We start from the raw sequence: 18,251 nt of genomic DNA on the forward strand, positions 1-18,251 counted from the left end.
ACTTCTTCTTCTGGCATCCCAATCGACGCCACCCTCTCTGGATGCTTGTTAAATCTCAACCTCAAGGCGTTTTTTGATGATCGAGCCATCGAGACACTAAGTCGAGATGGCCAAGAGCCTTCAAAGGAAGAGGTTCAGAAATTACACAAGAATTTCTTCAACTACAACATCCTTATCCTCCACTTCGTTGGCCGAAAAGAGGCAAGTCTTCAGAAGAGAGAACACGAAGCCTTCCTATTCTACTGGTATAACAAATTTATTTGTTGTACCCAGTCAAACAAATGCCTGGTTGAGAATATGTCAGTGGCCGAAGCCTTGGCTAGTGGTCATACCCTGGCGCTCAGCTCGGCCGTTCTTGCTAATCTTCTTCGCTACTTGGTCGAGGCGACCATTGGCAAAATTGACCCAAATCAGAATGGTCCCTTCTGGGTCTTCTAACTCTGGCTGCAGGTCCATTTTGCCACACTCCGGCCAGAAATCTCCAACTTTCAACCCACTATTTCACTCGATCTTCAGTTGGCATCTCGGTCGGCGCTTCCTTACCAGGCCGAAGAGGTCTTCAAATATCTCTTCGGCCTAGATGTCATTTCTGAAGATGAATTTTTAGTATGTTGTTGTTAAGAGCACCTTTGCTCCCTCAAGCTTTCAACGTCAACATGAAGTAAAAGTGAAGAGGCTGCCCTTCGTCAGAATTAGGGGTTGATCGTGTTAGTACGCGACCTTCCCCTCGGTTGTGACTCTCGCCAAGCGAGTTGGGAAGTTTACCACCCCCATTTCACTGCCCGACAGCTCGGATACCTCCAAGGTTGTCTGGTACCTCTACTCATTTCCCTTTCCCTCATCAGTCGAGAACGTCTTTCTAGCTCGTCAGAGAAGGAGTGCAGAGACTCCGAGAAAGAATTTCAAGATCGGTGCAAAACATTTCGCTTTCGACTAACTCTTCCCGAATCTCTTGGCACTGACACTTTCGGCGACTGGTGGGAAGAATATACCCAAACCTTTTTTGGGGTTCCGGTCAAAGAGGTTGTTAACAAAATCTTCGACGATCGGCCCAGGAAAACCTCTGCCCCCCAATCCAAAGAGCCGACCAGAGGTATACGGCCTTCCTTCCTTCTATTTTTCTTTTCTACTGTCGCTGAACTTTGCTAATTTAATCTCGTTTTCTCAGATAGTCGAGCATCGAAGAAAACGGACTTGATTGCTACGGTTGCAGCTAAGAAGAAATTTGCTCTCACTAAGAGAAGCAAACCCATCGCGCAGTCTTCGCAAGGCAAACGGCCTCGTCCGAAAGCCGAGATGGCCGGTTAAGCTCCCCGACCTTCGAAACGTGTCAAGAAATTGGTGAAGAAGGGGGAACAGAAGATCTAGGTGATTTCCAGCTACACTACTGGAACAATCGCACCTAGCAACTCTCCCCCTGCCCTAGTCGTACAAGCCTCAACGGAAGAACGGCCAACAGTATCCTGCCAAGCAGCCCAGGCCGTCCCTAGGGTTATGGCTTATCTAGGGACTGCTTCATTGGTCGAGGGACCTGTAGTCCTTGGGCCAATAGTTGCACCTACCCTGGCAAAAATGGCCCCATTCGTCGGGACAAATCTCTCTAAAAAACATCGACGATCATCGTGAAAGAGGTATGATTATGTCGCTAGTGATCCTCTTCATTTTATCAGATTTACAAATATTAACAGCTTTTTATTTTAGGATGATGAGAGCGACGAGGGTGACGAGATCCCGCTGGTGAGTCGCGCTCAACCAACCAAACTTCCTTTCGTGGTCGAGGCGGCTGTTCAACCGGATCCTCCTACGGTCGATCATGGGAAAAGACCCCTGGTCGAGCCTGAAGCAACGGCAAAAACGTCGCTCCATCCACAAGATGAAAACCTCGACATTCCTCCACAAGAAGTTACCTCAGCTTTTGTAAGGCTCGATCCCCTTTCTTTATTAATTTTACTATAACGCGTCTGAACCCAGGAAAATATTAAATGTCAGGTGCCCGATCGTTCATTTCACTGACAATTTTATGCGCCGAAGGGTGTTATCTACATTTCCTTGCCACCTCAATGGCCATCAAATATAGATAAACTTCATCGGCCGTGTGAATTAAGAAGCAGTCTTAGACACTGGGCTTGGCCATTAAACTTTGTAGGTTCGAGCAATGAACCAGAGGACATGGCCAAAGTCTTCTCTCTGCAAGTTTAAAAACAAATTCCCTCTGTTATGCATGCCATATAATTTTCCTTTTCCTTACAAATTTTCTTTTTCTTGTGCAGCCTTCGTGGGAGGTCGAGCTTGATGTTTTTCTTCAGAGCACCACTGGCGTAGCTGGTTCTTTTGTTGTCTCGGCCGAACCAGCAGAGACCGTGGCTAAATCCTAAGCTTTTGTCAAGCTGCAGGAGCTTTTGTCCCTTTCTGCCTAATTAGGTCCTCCAGTGCAAGGGTCTTGACTCCGTAGGGGAGTGCCTGAACGACTTTGCAAACGGCAGTTTCTTGAGCACGGAGAATGTCGCTTATTTGTCTGATCTTCTGGAGTGCTCGGCAACATTTCACCACTTTTGAACAAGCTTTCTGGGCCGAAGACAACTTGAAGACGATAAAGATTGCGCATGAAACCAGCTGGTCAGAGGTTGAAGCCATAAAAGCGAAGAAGGTGCAGCTGACCGGGTTTGATCACCAGATTTCCAAGCTTCAATGTCAAATCGCTAAGCTTCAACAACAAAGGTCAATTGCTACTTCAGAGCTTAAGAGGAATTTCAAGGCGAATAAGTCTCAACTTACAACCTTCACAGTCGGCATAAAGAAAATCCAGCAACTTCAACTTAATAAGAAAATGAGGCAGGTTGAGATCATTTTGAGCGAAGTAAGGTGGCTGGAGTTAAAGACTGCTCTTAAAATCTTCTTCCCCTCAACCCCCTAGATTTTAGAAGCTCTTTTATGAATGTACCTGTATGGCCTTTTGTGAATTTAATAAAACGATATTCATTCTCGCATCTCCTATGTAACCGGATAATATTTTTTCAAAAATTTCCCATTGATTGGCAATTTGTGAATTAAACCAGTTCATTCCTTGAGATGGTAGGCCCTTTTCCGAGGACTTTATGGACTACGAATGGTCCTTCTTAATTCGGCGACTACTTGCCGAACTTAGGGTCTTTAATTCCAATTGATAGTATGGTATGCCATATTAACTCTCATTCACTGAACTTTTTTTATCTGACATGCCTATTATAAGCTCGATCGGCAATCTTTTTCTATGCTATTAACAAGTTGTAAGCGTCAAGCCGAACTTCTATCACTATTTCAGCTACGTCCACATTGGCGTATTGGTGATCCTCGCTTTCGGCCAATGCGTAGCTGATCGTGGGATTCTTGTATATCGTTCCCTAGGATGGGGACTTTGATATTTTTTCCACTCGGAGCAAATAATCATACTGCTCAACGTACTGAGTAAGTTCATACATATCTCGAATATTTGCCCCCAGGAATTTCTTTTTGTATTCCACGTTTAGGCCGTTTAGAGCAATTCTGATAAATTCAACTTCAGGAAGAGATACTCGGCACCAATTCCTGGCCGACTTGAACCTTGTTAAGTATTCCATTGGCGATTTGTTTGAAGCTTGAGCAATCCTAGCCAACGATGAAACAGGCATTTCCATCCCTGGTCGATAGAATTGTTCATGGAATTTCCCGACCAATTCCTCCCAACTCTGAACGGAGTTCGGTTGGAGATTGATGTACCAAGCAAAGGCTGAACCTGTTAGTGAAAAGTTGAATAGTCGTAGTTTATGGAAGTCGTTATTAACGTCTCCACATTGCGCAATGAACCAAGCTACATGTTCCAACGAAGATAAGGACGATTCTCCAGCGAAAAGACTAAAATTGAGGATCTTGAAGCCTTTAGGGTATTCGAACTTTTCCACATAAGCCAGGTATGGATGAATGAACTTTGGGAACTTCGGCCCTTTTTTTATGGCTGAGTTGATCATTCTTTGGACCTTAATCGTATTGACAAATGCTGTTTCTATTCCCTAGTCAGGCCCATCAGATCTACTGCTTGATCCGCCTCTTTTTTTCCAAGTCAATTGGTTGGAGCCGAGTAGATCATTTCTCGGCTTGTAATGGAACATTCTTAAGTGGAGTCTGTCGAAGTTGGCCGACGTGGCCATCTTCGAAGGCTTTACTGACCAATAGTTCAAGCATCATGGTCTGTGTATCATTATTAGTTCGTATTGCGTCAAGCAAATCATTCATTTTCTAGCCAATCGACTGCTCGACCTACCGAGATTGTTCATCAAGTCATCTTCGAAGAAACGACCTAGTCGACGAATTAGAACCTTCCCTACCATCTTCGTCCCAATCTTCTACTATCCATTCGACGAAAATGCCTGCCGTTTGGTTGGGAATTTCTGGGTTGCGAGGCTGTCTACCGAGACAAATTTCCTTCTCTCGGCGTGTCGCACTTATAACCACGGGTGGCCCAACAATGAGAAGATTTTGTACCTGAGTCTAATCTTGTCCAGGGCCTTGTATTGGTAAGTCGGTTGTTGACTTTCCCATGATTGTTTTTTTCTTTACGGACCGTGTCTCAATGGTCATGAACTCCGAAGGTCTAGCACAAGGTCCCACTAGGCGTGCTAAAATGTTGACCCTAAAAATCACAAAGCCTACGTGCCGCGCAGGCCAAGTAACTAATAATCTAACTATGTCTTTCTGTTGAATGTGGGGCATGCCAACTCATTGGCCGAGCTCGGTCTAGAAGTAAAATTTGTTAATGTTGCGTTGAGCGTGTTGCTGACTTCTTTACCTTGCGACTACAGCCAAGGAATGAACAAATCTCGGCCTTTGGATTCTCGAACCTGAAGACAAGGCTGTTAGTTCTGCGAAGTTCACGAATCGTTGGTGCCAGATTCGGTCACAGTGATTATATTCGTGAGAGTATAAGCACGTCGAATCGACACCAGACTATATGGACACAAGTACTCGAATGAAATGTATGTCTTGATGGTAAATGTGGTTCAGCCGTCATAATGCCGAACTCTGAAACTCACTTGTGAGTATCTAATCATAAAATCACTCAGCGTTCGATGTGTCAAATGTTGTAACTCGTAACATCTTACTTCGCCGAGAAGGCTAATAAGATAACCTCTGCCAATAAGGATTCGGAAACCCTTGTCGGCCGAGACTTGGATAGGTAACCAGTTGGCCTCGACGCAGTGCTGTTTATCCAAACTGAAGGTGCTCATTGGTCGACTGATTTTACGGCAACAATGTTATTTATCCAAACTAAAGGTGTTCGCTGGTTGCCTTCAAAGTGCTGTTTATCCAAACTGAAGATGTGTCGGCGGAAAAAGAAAATAAAAAAAAATCTCAAGATGTTTGAGAGGTTTACGCAGAATTATTGTGTATTGAATTCAGACCTTTGAATTACACACTCCGTTCTCTATTTATAGCAGCAAGAACAAATCCTAACTATACTCGAACTAGGACTCCTCACCCTAATCCATCTTATCTCGGCCAATCCTACTTCTATTAGGATTTTGAATTCAACCTCTTATTAGGCCACGTTCACTTCCACTTTTCGGTATCCTTATCTGGCTGAGAATCCTTACTGCATCATGACTTAACAACTTCATTCATCCGCTTCGCAATAGGGCCCACCTACTTCCTATTCATCTGGAATATTCTTTTCCAAACAGGGCTTGGCCAACTTTAGTTAGGCGGCCTATGAACCGACTGGTTTGTAGAAATCCGCAAGCAGAGCTTCTGGGCCGAGAACAATTTCATACTCGGCCCAACCCAATAATTTTAGGTCCAAACAGTACCATAAAACCAAATGTGCCCATTGTTAGGTAACCCTTTTGGTACGTTTAGATTCCAAATGTACCAAAAGACCAAATGAACAAAAAATCACAAATGTACCACAAAACCATATGTCTCTATCAGATAACCATTTTGGTACATTTACATTCCAAATGGACCGAGAAATATAAAAAATCAAATCCACTATAAAACTAAATGTGTCAATACTATAGGTAACTAGATGTAGCTATATAATCAAACAAATCTTTATTATGTGTTGGGTCTTCTAAATAATCAAATCTGACTTTTTTTTTATATAAATATTCTACTATATTCACACAAAAAAAAAAAAATTATAACGAACAATAAAAAATGCATAGAGATGAATAATAAATGCATAAATATAGGAATAAGAGGAAAAGAAAGAAAAAAAAATGTCCAGGAAAAGTCGTGAAAAACTAAAATTCTAAACAAAATTGAACTTATGTGAAAAACTAAAATTAATAACCAAAATTTTAGGAAAATGTTTGACCAAATTTTCAAAAAGAGTGTATATTTAGTCTAAAAAATTAAAAGAACGAGGCGCCTATATCAAAACGCCCCAAACCTAAAATACTATTTGGTAACTATTTTCAGTTTTTAAAAATGAAATCTAAAACTGAAAACTCAATGCAAAATTTTGAAAACTCAATAAAGTAATTTTTAGTTTTTATTTTTTATTTTAAAAAAAAATGAAAATAGTTACTAACAAGAATTCAGTTTAAAGTGAAAACTTAAAAACAGTGGTTATTAAAAACAGTGGTTATCAAACGGCCCCTTAAGGATGAAAATAGTACTTAAGGGACAATCAATCATCCAATCAAACTTCATAATCAAAACTGAGATGTGATCAATATGGTGTTAAGATTTTATCGCTATATATAGTGTTAAAGAAGATCATAACACAGTTATAAAATGTTTCAATGTAAATTGAGACCAGTGATAAACGATTATCGTCAATATATTTTATACAAATTCACAGTCATAACATGATAGCAATTTTTGTTACTTGATCGTACTGCAAGAAAACAAGACTCAAACATGCATTGAAAAATCCTCATAACTTGACTTATTTCGTTCGAGATCATTATATGTATTGATTCATCCATTTTGTTAGGCCCTTCACTAGGTCAGTTATAATTTAAATGTGGAACATCATTAAAGGATAACTAGAATTATACCCTTGTGTTAACCATAATTGTAAACAATAATTAAGGTTCGTCATTCAGACCAATACTTGCCATGCAAGACAACATTAGTTCTACATGCATGATACGGTTTATATGAATCTGCCACTCAGTGTTTCCCAATATTAGAAGAATAAGATGCATTGTGTTTGTGTAACAAGTCCTTGCCCCCCAATTAAGGCGTGGCAGTACTACTCGATTCCACTTTCTCATGGCGTAGTTGTATGGTCAAAAGCATATAATCCCAAAACTTGGACGTGTAAGAGTGTCTGTGTATCAACATATTGCAGGAAAACATATAAAATTCTATGTGATTGATAGAGGCACAATCGCTATCGAATCCTAATACTTTTCTACCACAATCAATCGCATCTCTTTCTCAAATTAGAAAAAAAAGTCATAATTCAATTGAGAGTCGAGATATATAAGTATTACCATCACAGTCTGCGCCCCTATATGTTTTCCCTTCATCCCCATAAAACCCTACGCCTACGTATACATACTGGAGCTTCTTCCAAAATCTATCCCAACCAAACCCTACGTATATATATATAAGTTTGTTTAATCATATGGCTAAGGTTCCTACAATCCCTTTTCTCCTTCTCAGGTTGGTATTTGTTTCTTTAGTTCACACAGATATGAGTTATGGTCGACAGTATATCTTTGTTTAATTTCGCATAGTTTCTTATCAAGTGTGATATTTTAAATTATTTTATATTATAAGATTTGTGTCTGATGTTATTTAGGATTTTGTTTATAATTGTTACAGGCGATGGTACAAGGCTGCAGCTGAGAGTGTAAGAGGGCAGAAGGCGGCGGCGACCACGGTGAGGACAGGCACAACAGAATCCGGCAGTAGAACTGTTAATAATACTGCAGCAAATTATGACGAGCTGAAGGAAGCGTTTTGGATGAGAAACCTGAACACGGGGAACTGGATTCCGGAGACTCATTTTGAAGAGCTTGATGTTGCAGCGAGGGAGAAGCTCCTCCGTAATCCCAATAACAAAAACAAACTTTGAAATGTGACATATTTGCTGTGGCATATATACATATATTGCTGTACTGTACTTGGAAAAGAAGTTACAAGTTTGTTTGGTCTCTCTCTCTTCAGAGTGATCAATCTCATCGTCAGATGACTAAACTTTCCTTATAACCCTTTATATCTATATATCTTTCAATAGGACTACTCCTATTCCTAAGAAAACCACTACTGAGACAAAAGAAGGTGGCGTTAAGAGACGCTCATGGCCCAACCCTAGACACTAGAAGATACTTTTTTCAAACCTACTCTCATTTCAAGTCAAGAGATAACTAAATAAACACATCTCATTGCAATGATTGAGGGTGTTCGTAGTGATTGAGGGGGTCAAAAAAAAAAAAACAGATAAAAATAAAAGCAATGAGAACCAATTAAAACTGACTTTGGGTTTTAGCTATTTTTTGTAGTCCATTATTCTTCATCGTTTGTTATTTAACAACTAAAAGAAACCTTTTTTTTTTTAAATGAGAAAAAGTTTGAACTCGAAATGCAGTAGGTTGAAGAATTGTTAGCTTTTGATCATGGTTAACAAATGACATGTATACTTCGGGAGTCCTAAATTAGAAATATACGATACCTGATCGTTAAGCATGAGAAAAACTACCATTTCCAAGTTGATCTAATACCAATTCAGGATGAGCAAAACGATAATAACAAAAGGCTGATTGTGCCTCCTACCCAAGTTGACTTGAAATTCCTAAAATGGAATTTGCACAAGTCATGAACCGATGATGAGTTATCATGTTTCTCAAATATCACTTAAATACTTGAATTTTGACATCGTAAATCAAACAATTAAACGATTTCCAATTTAGTTGACCTTTTTGCAACATTGATCTTTAATAGGTGACTTGGAAACTAGATGGTTTCAACCATGAAGTAACATTGCAAAATAAAAAAGAAAGCCAAGAAGATCCAAGTGAGAAGATTGCCAATCTCTTAACAACGTGAAGGACCAGGGCCTATAGATGCAACTATTACTTGCAAGTCGCAACAACATAACCAGTAACTACAAAATATTAACACCTGCATCATATCACATAATGGTACAAATTTAACAAAATTCTACCTCTCATTTGAATTTCAGGGAAAAGTTACAAACTGGGAAAATATCACAAGTATAGCTGAATAAGCTCATCGCTGACCACTGACGGAGTTAGTACCCCCAAATCCGTGAAGAGCAGAGTAAGATATTGCGGAGGAGTATAATCACGGGCAGACCTTTCAACTTCAACCTTGGATGGGATGGGTACCCCAAAATCAATGGGATGTAATGCAGGGGCCATGTCTTTCTGGTCCAATGGATAAAGGCGAGCAAACTGGAAAACAACAAATCAAATGTATGATGTTTTGGGGAGAGTAAATTGTAGCAACCCTTAACTTAACTCAATTGGAGCAATGGTCCCTCAACTAAAAATCCATTACCATTGGTCCTTCATCTTTAATTCAACTGGAGAAATGGTCCCTCAACTTTAACTAGTTGGAGCAATGGTCCCTCAAACTTTAACCCAATTGTAACAATGGTCCTTCCAAAATAACTCATTTTGAAAAAATTCTGATGAAGTTGACCAAAAGGACCATAACTACACGTTTTGATGAGTTGAGCGATCAATGGTAATGGATTTTTAGTTGAGGGACCATTGCTCCAATTTAATTAAAGTTGAGGGACCACTGCTACAATTTACTCTTTGGGGAACTAATAAACAAACATTGATATTTGAATCTGCAAATACCTCCGCGAAACTGCAATTTGCTACTCTTAAATCTACTACAAATTTGTACTCCTAAATCACACCACCAATTAGTAAGGCACATCAAGTGCCAGATCATGGATAAAAGGATTATCTAATATCTTTATAGGTATCGCATTATTTGCTAACTATCACGTTTCCTAATATATGATTTAGTTCACTAGATATAGTGTAGAAAACATTTTGGCATACCTTGTAGCTTTCAGCAGCCACATAAACCGGTTTGTTCATGCTGTGTGCCACTAAGGCAATTTGAAATGTTCCCATCATATTGATGATACCTCCACTTTCAACCACTCCATCTGCCCCAACAAATACCATGTCGACCTCATCCATGGTATATGCCGCTGCAGAGTCTATTAGAAGCTTCACAGGAACATCAAGCTTGGCCAGCTCGTTCGACAATCGTAATCCTGTTCTGTCTGGTCTTCCCTCTGCAGTTTACAGCATAAAGATTGAATCATATGGGAGACAAGTACAGCAGAACCGCCCATAAGGCAAACATTTCATACTAATCCTACCTGTTAGAAACAATTTGAAAGCAAAGATGCAAAGAAACATAATTCAAAGCAAGAATAAAGACTGGTGTTCTATCTGGTCAATCTGTGTGTTGATGTAAAAGAAAAAACAGACCAAGAATCCGAAATCTCTCTATCCCATATAAGAGGTGCCAAGTGGATACAGATTTTGACTTATGTTGTTAAACCTGTTTTGCTCCAGTTTATGTGCACACAAACTATAATCTACTGCATGATAAAGAAGAAAACCTGTACAGAAAACTCGAAAGAGTTTGTTGCTCTGTGCCGCAGTCTTTAATACTTCTAGAACAACTCTAGAGAAACCGTGAACCAATATGGTGCAACCATCAAATATAAAGTCTTGACTAAGCACAGCAATGATTCTGCGGGCCTGCAATCTTAGACGAGTGAGACTGAATAACTGGAAGATGACACTGTTAAAGATACATAAAAGAGTTGTGTATTACATCAAAGAGCTACATATTACGTCGTGTACCTTCATAGATATCTCCCCAAACTTCTCTGCACGTTCAATCAAACGAGACTTGGCTGAGTTGAAGTCCTCATACTCTAAAGCTGAAGTTCGAGTAACATACCGGATGAACAGGTCGCATCCAGCAGTCAAAGAAATAGAGGTCGTGTCCCATGACTGAAGTAAAGGGTAAATCACATTAATCCTAAAAATCCAGAGTTCTACCTTTCTGCTTGGAAAATACACCAAAGATCATAACTTTTCTTTTGTTTCAAGAGGTATGAACATTATAACTTGAAAATCTCATACGATGCGGCAACTTGATTTAACGAAGTAACACTTCATGCAAGCTAGATTTACTGCGCAAATTAAGTTTAAACAATAATATCGTGGTAATACCTACAACGAATGAATTCACAATCCAGACGACAAGACAAGCAAGTTCGCAAATCACCAAATCAGAAAATTGTGTGTACCAAATTCAACTGCCCCAAAAAACTAACAGACAATTTAATTCTAATTAACATAATTTAATTCTGATTAAGATAACAGCATTTATCATAGGACAAACCCTAAAACACTGTAATTTTAAACAAACCCTAAGCATTTATCTATAGGTTCTTGATTCAGTAAGGCAGGGCTAATTTTCCACAATCCATTCACAAAAGCACAAATTCTGAAAACTGCTTTTCAGTGAAACAAACAGGGCATAGTGGACTCACTTTAAGAGACTCGGAGGCCTTCTTAAGCTCAATTTCGAGCTCCATCATAGTGGTGGCCTCACTGGACCGAATCACAGACGCCAACGCCCGAATGGCCGCCACGGCCTCCGCCAAATCGGGCTGCTTTCGCCAGCTATTGAACTCCTCGATGACGCTGAAGGCCTTGCCGGAATTAGACCCAGGCTTGGCTTCAGCCTCGGCGCCTATTGGCCCTTGGTCGTCGGGGTTTCTGCCCACGGCAGCTTGGGCCTGGGCCAGCCAGTCGCTGGTGACGACGCCGTGGTGGGCCGCCCGGGTCTGGTAGTAGGCTGATATTTTAGGGTTAGGGCTCTGCAGAGCGTCGGCCATGGATGAAGGCGGCGGTGGCGGGGAGAGAGTGAGGGAGTCGGGTTTCGAGGCCAACACGGCGTCGTGTCGCTCCTGGTCTTGCTTGTCGAGAATGAAAGAGGCTGATCTCCACCACATTAATGCCTACGCGGAGGGTTTGGGTTCACTTTCTCGGGAAAATAGGTGAGAGAATAACAGGAGAATCTGCCGGGTACTGTTGTGATGAGATTCCGGTAGCACTTTTTTTTTAAGAGTAAAATAGAATTTATTTATACATAACCAAGTCATACAACGACGGCGTGATTCCGGTGGCACTAATTAGGGTGACGTTACCATCTCGTATTTTTACAAAAACGACATCGGCTAAGGGATGTAAAGTAAATGACGGCTCCTTATAAGGGTTTGTTTTAAGGGTGGGTTCGAAAACCAAAAATAAAAAAAAAGGAGCTGAATGTTGAATCTAACCCTAGAAACCAAAAAAACAACCGAATCAAATTAGAAAAATTGAATTGAACCGAAGTCTTTTGGTTCATTTCGTTTCAGTGGTTTGAAAACCAAATCAAATCAAATTGAACCGAATTTTCTTACAACGACGTCGTTTTGCAAGTTTTCCTATAAAACCTTATTCATAAACCCAAAATTAATAAATATTTTCATCCAAGGCCCGGTCTATAAGCCCAAAGTCAATATACTTTTTCACTTTATTTCTTAAAGGCCCACATTCAAATATCCAACTACTCTGTATAACTCATCCCATCCATTCTCTCCTTCCCCCAACCCTTGCCGCACACTCCCTTTCTCTCTATCATTTGTCTTTTCTCTCTCTAATCAATTCTCTCCCCCCACTATCCCCAGCTGCACACCTCTCTCTCTCTCTCACCCCCTTTCTCGCTCCCCTCTCTAATTCTAAGGTCTGAATCAGAAACTAAAACTCCTAAATCAAACATACATAATATGCTAAATTTTCATTCAAAATTTGGGAGCAAAGCACCTTAGAATACGAGCTTGGTGGCGCTAGTGCCTATGTTTTGCATTGTACCTGATTGTGTTTTCGGCCCTCATATGGAACCAGTGGGGGATGGGTCTAGTCTATCTCATTTTCTTGGTCAGCTTCTTGATCAGGAAACTCTTGTGTGACTGTATTTTTAAGAGCTTGAAGATCTGTAGCGCCATTTTTGAGAGCTTAAACATCGTTGCGAGCCACTTATTACTACAGTTAGTGATATTTCTTTTCATTTGCAATTGAGAGGTTTATATTTGATTCTCGTTAAAGGTGAATTTGAACCACATTATTGCTAGCTCATTATGAGGTTTAGCCCACTCTTCCACCCTTTTAATGTAGATAATATCATTTGTTCAAAAAAAAAAAAACATAGATCTACCACAAATTTCTCTCTTACTCCTTACTAGGATTTTTTAGATTCTTTTTTATACCAATTTTTAGATTTTATTAAAAAAACTCAAATGGACCATTTTTGTTTGATTTTCAATTTTAGTAAACAATCGAATCGAATGAAACTGAACCTACCAATTGTTCGTTTTGAAACACATTTGGAATGGGATACAAATACTTAATGACATGCAAAATTGTTTCCATTGAGCATAGAAAGGGTTTTAGCTCATATAAGCGTATTTTTTGAAAAAAACACATGTCAAGTGTTTTGTTAAAAAAATAAAAATAAATAAAAACAAAAATAAAAATCTCCACGTGTGTTTTATGAGAAAACACTTGTAACTGTTTATCCAATACACTTTTTAATTTTTTTTATCTATATATATAAAGTGAGAAGGATTAAAAGGTGAAACATTCAAAATACCAAAAATTGTCCTTTAAGAATTCTTAAAATTACAATTGAACCATAAGAATTTAAAGTAATTCACCACATTTTAATTTTGAATGAATTTTAAATTTGAAACTTTAATTAAAAAAAAACTCCCATGTTAGTGGGCAGTTTTATGGTTTTGCTTCATTTTTTTTTATGAATAATTTTTTAATAAAAATATAAAATAGTTATTTAAAAAAAATTAAAAGACATAACCTAATATAAAAAGGTCAATTGCCACACGCGTGTAGTATCCCACATCGCCCGTGAGGGCATGGTCTTTGGGCCTTATATATCCATGCCCAGAGCTTTAACTTCAGAGAGGCCTTTTGTGGACTACGGTCCACAAGAACAAAACCGTGCGGTAGCTGGGTGGCTGCGACATAGTCCAGGCCCAGAATGCCAAAGCAGACAATATCCGAGAGGTTGGAGTCTGGGATGTGACAATTTGGTATCAGAGCCAATCCCTGGCCGGAAATGTGCCGACGAGGACGTCGGGCCCCTAAAGGGGGTGGATTGTAGTATCCCACATCGCCCGTGAGGGCATGGTCTTTGGGCCTTATATATCCATGCCCAGAGCTTTAACTTCAGAGAGGCCTTTTGTGGACTACAGTCCACAAGAACAAAACCGTGCGGTAGCTGGGTGGCTGCGACATAGTCTAGGCCCAGAATGCCAAAGCAGACAATATCCGAGAGGTTGAAGTCTGGGATGTGACACGAGCAACTTCCCAGTGGGTCACCCATCATGGGATTGCTCAAGCCCTCTTCTCGCTTAACTTCGGAGTTCCCAAAAACAAAACCGTGAGGGAATGGTAAGCCCAAAGCGGACAATATCGTGCTACGGTAGTGGAGCGAGCCCGGGATGTGACACGCGTATGTGTGTGGCAAGAGGCTAGTAAATTTATTAAATGTTTATAATAAAAACACTTTTTAACTTAAGTTCTTTTTGAAGAAGTAATTCTAAACAACTAATTATGCATTCTAGTGCATGTTTGGTCCGGACTGATTTCTCTCTCTTTTCCAACAATTAACTATTTAACACATTAACGCTCTTGTTGTAAAAAAAAAAAAAAAATGTACTTCCAAACATTGTTGTTTACAAGTTTGCCCATCCTTAATTAGACTAGTCCTTTTTTTATATGTAACAATATATAATTACACTAAAGGGAGGAGGAGTAGCACCTAATTCGATATTCATGAGATTTTGACTTGAAACTGTTCACTTGCAAGTGAAAAGAAAAACTACTAGACTGTAGCATTAAGTGGTGACCCTTTCATGTTTTGGAACTTCAACGATAATTTGAATTTGACACAAATTGAGCTGAACAATATAATTAAGTGATATAGTTGATGACATAATAGTGTCTTAGGCCTCATTTGGAGGGCTAAAATTGTATTGAGATTAGATTTAGTCTAGCTAGATCTGACAAAATCATGTATGAGATGAGTATGTACGAAAGATTTAGGATTTAGGTCAAATCATGTTCGGTCGGGATCATAAGAGATTTATACAATGTGAGCACGAACTTTAAGGGGCCAAGTTACTATGTACTAGCAAAACATGATAAGATTATAGCACGACACGTTGTCAAGTCTATCTTTAGTTCCATCCTTTATTGAAGTACCAAATGCGAGAAATTACAATAAAGCATTTTAATTGGAATAGTCCTATATACCAAAGAAGGCCAAAGAAGTGGATATGACACTTTGTCATTGGATTTGGTGTTAATAAGGCAAGGGCAGCTCAATTTAGGGTCTGTGTGTCATTCTATTTAGAAATTTGGACTTGAAATTTTTTATTTGTTTCAAGAACATATTTCCAACTATGATTCATAAGACCCAAAACTTCATGTGGTTTGAGAACTTGAAACTTGTGTTTATATCTCTGTCATATATTCAAAGACAAAAAAATGCATATTTGAGAGGCAATAGTGAATCTTCAAAGCTTGAGAAGAAATAAACCCAGATTGACAACCGGTTCGTAAAATCGAACGAATCTAGTGGTGAAATCGAACAAATCTTTGAGCAAAATGGAATGAATATCGAGTGAAATCGAATAGAGCTCGGGGCGAAATTGAACGGCGTTTGCAATGGAGATCGTCCTCTTAATTTTTTTTATTTACCAGTGAGGGAGAGAGAATGAGAGAAAAGAGACGACAGAGAAATTTGTTTTAGTTACCAGTGAGAGGAGTGAGGGAGAAAGAAGGAAAGAGATAAGAGAGAGAGGACAAGGAGAGAGAAATGTGAGAAAAAGCGGAGAGAGGTTCTCTAAAAACTGTAAATTCTCACTTTTCTGTTTTGAGGAAGTAAGGCTATTTATTAAGTTAGTTTTGAATTGTGTTTTCTTAACTTGACACTCAAAACCTGTGTTTTGAGTTTAAAAAGTTGAATACCAAACAAGCCCTTAAGCTTTCTCTAAATTTGACAAAAATTGTGGTTAACAAAAACCGATCGAAGTAATTGATCAATTTTCACCAACTACAATTTGAGCATCGTTCTTCTCTTCACTATTTTGGATCATTTACAATATACAATCCTAATTCAATCCTTGATTTTCAAGGAAGAATAAGGTGGAAAAACTAAAAGATCTTCAATATGCATATGGACATTACGACTTGAATTGCTTGATACTGTCGTTGACTTGCTTCCACACTTTCACATTTTACGGTTGATGAGGCCGCACACAACAAGGAGCCCTACGATGAGACTGTGATCTACGAGCGGTTCTACAACCACTGTCAAAACATCTTCTCCTAGAACCACTCCACATGTTGATTGTTTCCTTTTTACCTGTTAAATAAAATACCATTAATTAGTCTCTACATGATATATCATTAACTTATTTCAGTTATATCATTCAGGCATGAAGCTAGTATTGGGTTACTCCAATATTGATATCAGGCACTCATCGCAGGGAGGGAGAGAGAGAGAGAGAGATGAGCACACGATGAACGATATTCAACAATTCCCAAAATATAAAGATGAGACAGAATTTACCTCTGCAACTGGTCTTCCAAAATTTTCAAGTATCTTGTAGGATGACTTGCTGCTCAAGCTTTCTATTCTGTATTGTTGTGGTTGGTTCTTGTCTAGCCCTACAACAACCTTACACAGTGACCTTCCTCTACACAACCTAGAACTTTTTCTTACTTGAAATCCAGGTTTCTTAGGGTTGATCTCTTTACCTGTGGATCTGTAGCCCTCCCAAATCCCAGGTAAAATGAATTTCTGCATACCAAAAGCACCAGTGTCATCAGCAAAATTAAGTCTAGTCTCCAACTCAATGGTGTTATAACTTATAACTATGTAGCTACTATTAGATTATACCTTTCTCCGTATGGTGAATAAGGTTTTGCCTTTCAGATCCATAAGATAAACTCCACCTCTACATTTGCAGTCATAGTTATCTACGCGATACACAATTTTTCCATTAGAATCAAAGACGGTGCAGCCATTGCTATTCAGTATGAGAGACTTCATCCATATGGTGAATGTTTCTTGTTTGGAAGTGCAGTATTCGGCAAGCGAGGAGGAGAGTGGTGCCTCAGGGTGAACCTTTGTCATGAACATCACAGAGAAGTTATGTTTTGATGTTTTATTCAGCACCAAGAGGTTTTATATGCTCAACTGCGCATGGATGTACTTAAGAAGCTATTAAGAAGCTACAGAGAAAAGAAACTAAAATAACTAATTAATTAATGTCTGATGTAAAAAATATTCACTCATTTATTTGGTGATAATTTGGCTTATGACATTAATTTACTGATTGAGTTTGAAGATATGCATGACAGAATAAAAATTATAATATCAATTGTATTATATCTTGTGCACTTTTCATCAAGAAATTACTAAAGCACACCCAAAAAGGGTAAATATTATCATCTTTAATACCCCAGTTGTGTTGAGGTCATATGATTAATATTAATCTGATAGAAAGGGTAACTCTACCATTTTTAATAATAAATAATATGAATCTTATCACTAACTAATCTGCAGCGCGCAGTTTGCCCCATGTCATAAATTAGCAGCTTTCACCGTAGCCGGATGGAGTTCTGTTCATCAGATCACCTACCAAGTGCATGGTTCAATACACACACACACACACACACACACGTATACATATATATATACACATATATATATATATGGTTTGCCAAGAAAAACAATGATAGGTTGACTCTTTTTTATCTAATGCATGCTCACAGATTGGTGGTTTACAGGAAAAATCAAATTAATTTTCCTGAAGTTTTGCTTTCTTGATCTAGATCAATGATCATGACCCTCTTACTTTTTGCATATAAAACCATATGTATATGACGGTTTGGCCGAGGGAGTAGGTATGAAATAATCACTAGAATTTCATAGCTAGAAGGTTGGATTTGGCCTGTAATTTGTACTTTTTGTGTGTAATTGGCTGCCTGCAGCCTGCAAGAAGATGACAAACATGAGTGTCGAACGAGTCTGCAGCTTGGAGAAACCTACAATATATGGCATTTATAGCATGCTGCTTAGAACTGTTAATACAAAGAAAAGGGGATACCCGTCCACTAAATTAATCATGTGGAAATGTAGAA

General features: G+C 39.0%; 2 protein-coding genes across 2 annotated transcripts; both read right to left on the minus strand.

The window, feature by feature from the left end:
• Positions 1-8,984: 8,984 nt before the first annotated feature.
• LOC137708000 (uncharacterized) lies at positions 8,985-12,385 on the minus strand. The gene is made up of 5 exons (XM_068446960.2): positions 11,528-12,385; positions 10,830-10,982; positions 10,583-10,724; positions 10,008-10,249; positions 8,985-9,383 (listed from the first exon to the last, which is right to left on the minus strand). Exons 1-5 carry the CDS (start codon positions 11,990-11,992, stop codon positions 9,177-9,179), a joined length of 1,209 nt encoding a protein of 402 aa, XP_068303061.2. The 5' UTR covers positions 11,993-12,385; the 3' UTR covers positions 8,985-9,176.
• Positions 12,386-16,066: 3,681 nt separating this feature from the next.
• On the minus strand, positions 16,067-17,270 carry LOC137709066 (protein LURP-one-related 11-like). Its single transcript, XM_068448207.2, has 3 exons — positions 17,005-17,270; positions 16,675-16,905; positions 16,067-16,467 (listed from the first exon to the last, which is right to left on the minus strand). Exons 1-3 carry the CDS (start codon positions 17,245-17,247, stop codon positions 16,333-16,335), a joined length of 609 nt encoding a protein of 202 aa, XP_068304308.2. The 5' UTR covers positions 17,248-17,270; the 3' UTR covers positions 16,067-16,332.
• Between the last annotated feature and the right edge of the window lie 981 nt (positions 17,271-18,251).

The sequence above is a fragment of the Pyrus communis genome, chromosome 17 (genome assembly GCF_041283825.1).
Source record: "Pyrus communis isolate YQ-2024b chromosome 17, ASM4128382v1, whole genome shotgun sequence".
NCBI classification, from domain to species: domain Eukaryota; kingdom Viridiplantae; phylum Streptophyta; class Magnoliopsida; order Rosales; family Rosaceae; genus Pyrus; species Pyrus communis.

Excerpts from the sequence above, each read along its gene's own strand:
- LOC137709066 (XM_068448207.2), bottom strand. The coding sequence starts at position 17,247 with ATGTTCATGACAAAGGTTCACCCTGAGGCACCACTCTCCTCCTCGCTT. Across the intron at positions 16,906-17,004 it reads TATTCACCATACGGAGAAAG|AAATTCATTTTACCTGGGAT; the intron begins GTATAATCTAAT and ends TTTGGTATGCAG. Across the intron at positions 16,468-16,674 it reads TTGGAAGACCAGTTGCAGAG|GTAAAAAGGAAACAATCAAC; the intron begins GTAAATTCTGTC and ends TTTATTTAACAG.
- LOC137708000 (XM_068446960.2), bottom strand. The coding sequence starts at position 11,992 with ATGTGGTGGAGATCAGCCTCTTTCATTCTCGACAAGCAAGACCAGGAG. Across the intron at positions 10,983-11,527 it reads AGGCCTCCGAGTCTCTTAAA|TCATGGGACACGACCTCTAT; the intron begins GTGAGTCCACTA and ends CCTTTACTTCAG. Across the intron at positions 10,250-10,582 it reads CTTTCGAGTTTTCTGTACAG|AGGGAAGACCAGACAGAACA; the intron begins GTTTTCTTCTTT and ends TGTAAACTGCAG.